Below are 6,049 nucleotides of genomic sequence, written 5' to 3'. Positions count from 1 at the left end.
AAATTAAGTGGACCAACTCCGCAAAGTTTTTCGTATTTGTCACCTCATGGCGACTTCCACGACTCTGCCCCTCCCGCAACCATTTTGAGAAGCCGACACCGTGAGAACAAATTTCAGCGCGGCGCCCGCGCGTTACTTCTGACATGGCGTATAGCATCGGCGCATGTTTCTAATCTACATGTATTTACGTGCACCTTTTTACTGTGATTATCTACATTTATCCTGAGGTATAGACAAAGCGCAGCTGGGTACGTGCCCTCTCCCCCGCCCCCTGCGTTCTTCCGTTGGATACGCCACTGCTTCGAAGCGTGCGCAGAAAGACAATATTGCGCCCGGAAACACACACGTTGGCGTCGTGTTTGTTCGGCCTCATAAAATTGAGACCACCAATCGTTCCATTTGTTTGAATTATACTATGTACGTAGCTCGTCGCTCTCAGTTCTGTGCTGGAAACATGCATAATGGTGGCCGAAGACGCGCACGACTCAACAGTCGCTGCCCTGGCGCCCATCAACGCTGGCCGCGCAGTGGAGAGAAACAGCTTGGTACAGTTGGTCACGTACACGTGGGTGTATATTGGTATCTAAGGGGGCCGCGTCCAGCGGCGCGGGTCGAACCTGGCGCCGTCGGACGCGTCCGACCGACGTACACCACTAACGGGAGCCGCGCCCACTCCCGACACACACCCCTCCCGACCGCCGCCCGTGCGCGGCTAGAAAGCGAACAACAGCAGGAAAGCCATCATCAAACAGAACAGACCCATGGCCTCGGACAGGGCGAATCCCAGGATGGCGTACGAGAAGAGCTGCTGCTTCAGAGAGGGGTTCCGTGCGTAACCGATGATCAGCGAGCCGAAGACGGAGCCGATGCCGGCGCCAGAGCCGGCCGAGCCGACCGTGGCGGCGCCGGCACCGATGAACTTGGCGGCCGAGTCGATGTCGCGGGAGACGGTCGACGTCTGCAGGGACCGGTACGGCACCACCGCCTGGCTGGAGGCGGGCGCGGCCGCCGCCGGACTGACGGGAGCCACTGCCACCGAGCTCAGCGGCCGCAGCAGCTGCGGGCACCACACGGTACGACGTTACGGCACCGCCGGCACAGCGTCAGGTCACGCGGCACAGCGGGTTAGGGCACATTAGCCTGCCGACACAGCACTAGGTCAGGTCGGGGCTATTTCCGACAGAGCTTGGCCATGCGCGAGTCTTCACGCGTCGCCTACGACGTTAGTTATATGAGCTAACACGTGTGTCAATAGCAAATGACACGATTGTTGAGTGCCAGCGACATCAATGACCCCAGTCATTACTCGCGCAGTTGCGTCCTCTCGTTTGAGTCGAATGAAAAGAAAGGAAACGATCGTGAGCAAGTAACGTTCATCTACATTAAATAGCTTTAGATGGATACCATTTGCATCAAGACAGAATTACATCAGCTGCGCAAAAATACCAAAAATGGCCTCTCCATCCAATTCCAGACCAGACTAGAAATTTAAAGACCTTCAAAAACTTGGAACCCAACTGACACCTCTAGCCATGATCTACATAGCTGACCCCTAAATATGTTATCCACGTGGTTAACTCCCTAAATATATTATTCACACTGTAAAGTCCTCAGCCAAATGAAGAAGTGATACCATTTGTGTGCAACCATGCATGCAAAACAGAATTAGACCAAGCCAATCTTGTTAACACCATTTTGTTCTGTTATACTTACACTTGGGACAAAAACCCTTATGCACATATCTGGATGCTACAACACCTGTTGCCACTATTGAAATGCTGATGGCTTTGGGCCCAGACAAAATTATATGATCTTGACATGCAGCATCTTAGGATGTATGCGGTAATCCCATTTCAGATGGAATTATATATGTGCTACATTGCGACGTCTGCAAAAATCGTGTTCAGGGCATGCCAAAACCTGACAACAGCAGACAAGTTACAGAACTACTGCCTTGCCAGCAATGGATCACACTACCCTACTGCCAAAACTCCACCCTCCTCACCCCTACTTACTGTTACTCTGGCAGCCGGCATCACGATCCTTGAGCAGGCATACATGGTGGCTGAGTTGGCGAGTGGGATGGTTTGTAAGAAGGAAACTGAAACACAACATACATGTCACCAGAAAAAAACAACCAGACAACTAACATAACAGGAATTATGAGCACCATAGTGTGTAGTATCTTGTCAACATGAAACACCCTGACATTGTGGCTCGGTCAGGCCTGGAGATGAAGCCATCGTCCTCCTCCCCCCCCCCCCCCCCCCCTCCCCCCAGTTATTGGTGCCCGCTTCAGCTTGGAGCCAATTTTGCAGAGCTGGCATCGGCTCCGGCTTCAGCTTTGTGCCATCAACTGTTGGCTTCAATTTTGGTTTTGGCTGGTATCGATTTCTGAGTCATGGCTCTAGCCCTGGCTCCATGCAATTTTGAGCCTGACTGGCTCTGCCCTGCTGATTTTTCACTGCACTTTGCTTCACTAAGTCTTATACTTCCCATCACCCAAATATACCACTCTATGCCATGAACCACACTTATCTGCTGTGGGATAGATATATCATTCAATGGGGTCTGATTATCTCCTGCAAACTAAGAGGTAGCCTTTTTCATACAGTCTAAACAATCATTTGTCACTTGATTTGGTAGTTTTCAAGGCATGCTGTCTGCATGCAGAGAAGTCATTGGGGTTTTTAACTGAAATAGCCATATTGAATATAATTTATTGCAGACTACATCTCTGCCCTTCTTAGGACCTAAAACCCTTTGGCTTCTTTGCTGCATGCTCAAAAGATGTGCAGACTACTTTGTGGACTATTGCAGAGTTAGTCAGGCATCCATTGTCATAGAAACATCATTCAAATCCTGCCATTCCACCAGCCATGGGGCAATCAAGGCCAAGGCAAATACAATTAATGAGTCCCATATCTGGTGATTGTAAGCACAATTTTCAGATATAATGGCCATCAACCAGCTCTCAACCAATGTTGTGCCAGCTATGCAAGATATTAACACAAGTGATGTGTTGTGCTACATAACACATTAAGTTATGCATTTCTCTTAAGTATTGCAGAAATGACTTGTAATTAAATAACTTATGAATAGTGCTTTAACCAGGTGTGTGCATACAAGCTCATTAAACATTTGGTTCAGCACATATCTAGTGTCATTGTGGGCCACCTAATAAGAGGGAGATAAAAGAACAAACAGTGAGTTTTGTCATAAAATATTTCATTACATGATCAAAGAATAATGTAATGAGAAGCATCTTCAATAAAATATGCATTTTGTTGTCTACAGCAGTATTTTCCACTTCAAATTAAACCAATAGTAGAAGGCGAAGTTATTCTTTCATATCCACTGCTCACTTAAACATCTTCAAATATGGAATATTCTGTTCCATTAAGATGCTTCAAAGGACTGATAAATCTGCCTTCAATTACAAAACCAAATGTAATAACAATGGCTCAGAAACTGTAGCCTTATGCTATGTATATATCCTTACCAAAACAAATATTTTGTTAGCGCCCAACATAACAATACCATCATAAAGCATCCATGCAGGGAATTGTGAATGCACCCAAGCACAATATCTGTCACACAAAGGTAACTTTCATTTGGATTGCTGCAAAAAGTGTTGCAGGGAGTGGCTTTCAATAACCAATAAAAATTGACAGTTCAACATTACTTCTCAGATAACAGTATTTGGCTCTATTCTATTTATATTCTCCCTTTATAAACTTGTTACAAAAACATCTCTACATCAAGTCATTGCATGCTATCTGGAGTGAGAGCCTACTTGCTGAGAATTTGATGATTTGGGTGAGAAAAAGGATTAAACCCATGAAGACTAAGCTAAAAAGCTGGATTTTTCAATGTACTTTAAAGCTGTTTGCCTGCTTGATGCAGAACTGACCAGCTATATTAATTTCACTGATACCTTGGTTCAGATGCTTTAAATTATCTGCATGTGGCAGTTATTTGATAACCATTTGAGCTTAAATCAAGCCAATTTCACCAAGCAAAAAGCTAGGCATGGGGTGAAATTTCAGGAATCAAAGGTTATACATATCCTATCATTTCTAGTTCAACTATTGTGAAGGGTATGTATATATTAACCATTGCTGAACACTGTCCTTCATGTCTAATTCTCAGTCCACAAAATCCATCCACCACTCTGGATGTCTACATAGCAATGCCTAGTAAAACTTGGGCTTAGTTTTAGGGGATGTACTGTCATAGGTTGCCCCATTCAACCACCTTGCTCAGCAGCTAACCTTGGCACTGAAATTGGCTGTGACTGTGCCCCACGCTCTGAGCACTCTGACTTGCAGTATGCACATGCTTGAGATGTTGCCACAATATCAATGCCACACAAAATATGTTCATTGTAACATGTATATTTTAGTCTGGCCTTGCTCAGCAATCATATTGCATAGAACATGACCCTCACCTTGCAAACCACCAACCCACCAAACATTCCTTCCTAATGGCCCATAATTTTACCAATTTATGCTAGCAAACAGGAAAAAATAAGGGCAGAATAACTATGCAATCCTACCTAGAAAACTACAGCAGTGACCATGATTTTAAACAAGATTTAGTCACAAATCGGGGACGATTAACATAACCCATTAGTTTGCCCACAATGGTCGCGGCACGGTGTAAAATTGACGCCACAGTACCTAATACCGGCAAACAGGACACCCAGAAACTCGCACCCAAGCCATGATTTTTTCCCAGCAACAAAAATTACGGCCCACAAAGACATTCGGCCTGATACCCCAAATCTTTGGCAAGGGTGGGTGGCACAAATGTCTGTCAACCTCACCGCCACACTCAATATTCTCTCTCACACGGCAGCATCCAACCGGCACCAACCTCGCCAGCACACCGACGGGAAGAAGTGCGGGAGGAAGAGAGGAGGAATCCAATACGGCCTATGGTGCCAAGTTTTGATTTTAAGATAGCAACAGTTCTTAAAACATACTATGGCGTTCAGAGCAATAATGTCATGAAAATACAACAAATGATCTTTCTTAGTGGCATATCTGCCCAATGTACCGCATGTGGTGAAGGGAACATGAGGTTCAGTTAGCTTGTATTTTAGGCCATATCATGATGCTGCTGAATGAGCTGAATAGCAAATAAATTAATAAGATCCATCTTTTTTATCTATTTTAATTTTTTCAAATCCATTCAGTGATATAAAGACCATTACAGCTGTGTGCTGATAATCATGGAGAAACCCCGGTTACTGTCGTCGCCTTTTACTGCCGCACAATCACGTGACTTGCCAGCTGGGCTCTTGGCTGAGCCGGGGCGGTGGATGTCAGTGGATGGTGGTGGTGTGCGAGGAGTGGGGGAAGGAGCCGTACTCACCCCGTGGGGCCTGAAGGGGGTCAGGGTCGGCCGAACAAACGAAGTTTTTTAACACGAAATTCAACAAAATTAGACATCGTTAGGACTAGAAACAGTGGCGGCTGGGATGTGCCCACGGGCAGACAACAGCGACTGTTCGATGACAGAGGGTAGTGATTGGGGAGATTTTGGGATTATTTGAGAGAGCATCCCACGGTTTGTACTTTTCTGTTATTGTTGTTTCAGCCGCGAAGACTGATATCAATAAAATGCTAGCTTCGATATCAATAAAATGCTAGCTAGCTAAACCATTCTGAAAATATCAGACTTTCTATTTGGGGCAGCCGGCCCTCCAACAATAATCCCATTTGGCTCTCTGCTCACCAATACCAAAGTAATATATTTCATTTGCCTTGCCTTGGCCAACGTGTGTGTTCCGCAATGTTTAAACACACCTGTGTCAATCAGTTTGTGTAGCGAAGACTACGAAAGCGTGAGACATTCTGAGACCAAAAGAAGTACGAGCACGACGGTATTATACCGCGATTTCAACGAAACGTTGTACTACGGCATTGACTTGTCCTCAAGGCTCTTGGAGCGGCTCTTTACGGGGCGGCTTTGGGAATGGGTGAATTATAAATGGCCCATGTGACGCACTGGTTCAAACATCGAACAATGACCTCAGTAGCAG

The 6,049-nt window shown here is 45.8% G+C and overlaps 1 protein-coding gene across 3 annotated transcripts; it reads right to left on the bottom strand.

Annotated features, from left to right (window-relative positions):
• Window positions 1–546: 546 nt before the first annotated feature.
• LOC119112642 (ATP synthase subunit 9, mitochondrial) lies at window positions 547–4,934 on the bottom strand. 3 transcript variants are annotated; one of them, XM_037236878.1, is made up of 3 exons: window positions 4,879–4,934; window positions 2,016–2,101; window positions 547–1,057 (listed from the first exon to the last, which is right to left on the bottom strand). In XM_037236878.1, the coding sequence occupies exons 2-3, from the start codon at window positions 2,058–2,060 to the stop codon at window positions 713–715; spliced, it is 390 nt and encodes a 129-aa protein (XP_037092773.1). In that variant the 5' UTR covers window positions 2,061–2,101; window positions 4,879–4,934; the 3' UTR covers window positions 547–712. The 3 variants fall into 3 exon arrangements, with proteins under 3 accessions (XP_037092773.1, XP_037092770.1, XP_037092771.1); XM_037236875.1 differs by having other exon boundaries at window positions 4,854–4,896; XM_037236876.1 differs by having other exon boundaries at window positions 4,829–4,883.
• Window positions 4,935–6,049: the final 1,115 nt, after the last annotated feature.

Source organism: Pollicipes pollicipes, unplaced genomic scaffold (genome assembly GCF_011947565.3).
Source record: "Pollicipes pollicipes isolate AB1234 unplaced genomic scaffold, Ppol_2.1 Scaffold_7261;HRSCAF=8764_pilon_pilon_pilon, whole genome shotgun sequence".
Taxonomy (NCBI): domain Eukaryota; kingdom Metazoa; phylum Arthropoda; class Thecostraca; order Pollicipedomorpha; family Pollicipedidae; genus Pollicipes; species Pollicipes pollicipes.
Note: the sequence above shows the minus strand (reverse complement) of the source record. Positions and strands in the feature narration are given on the sequence as shown.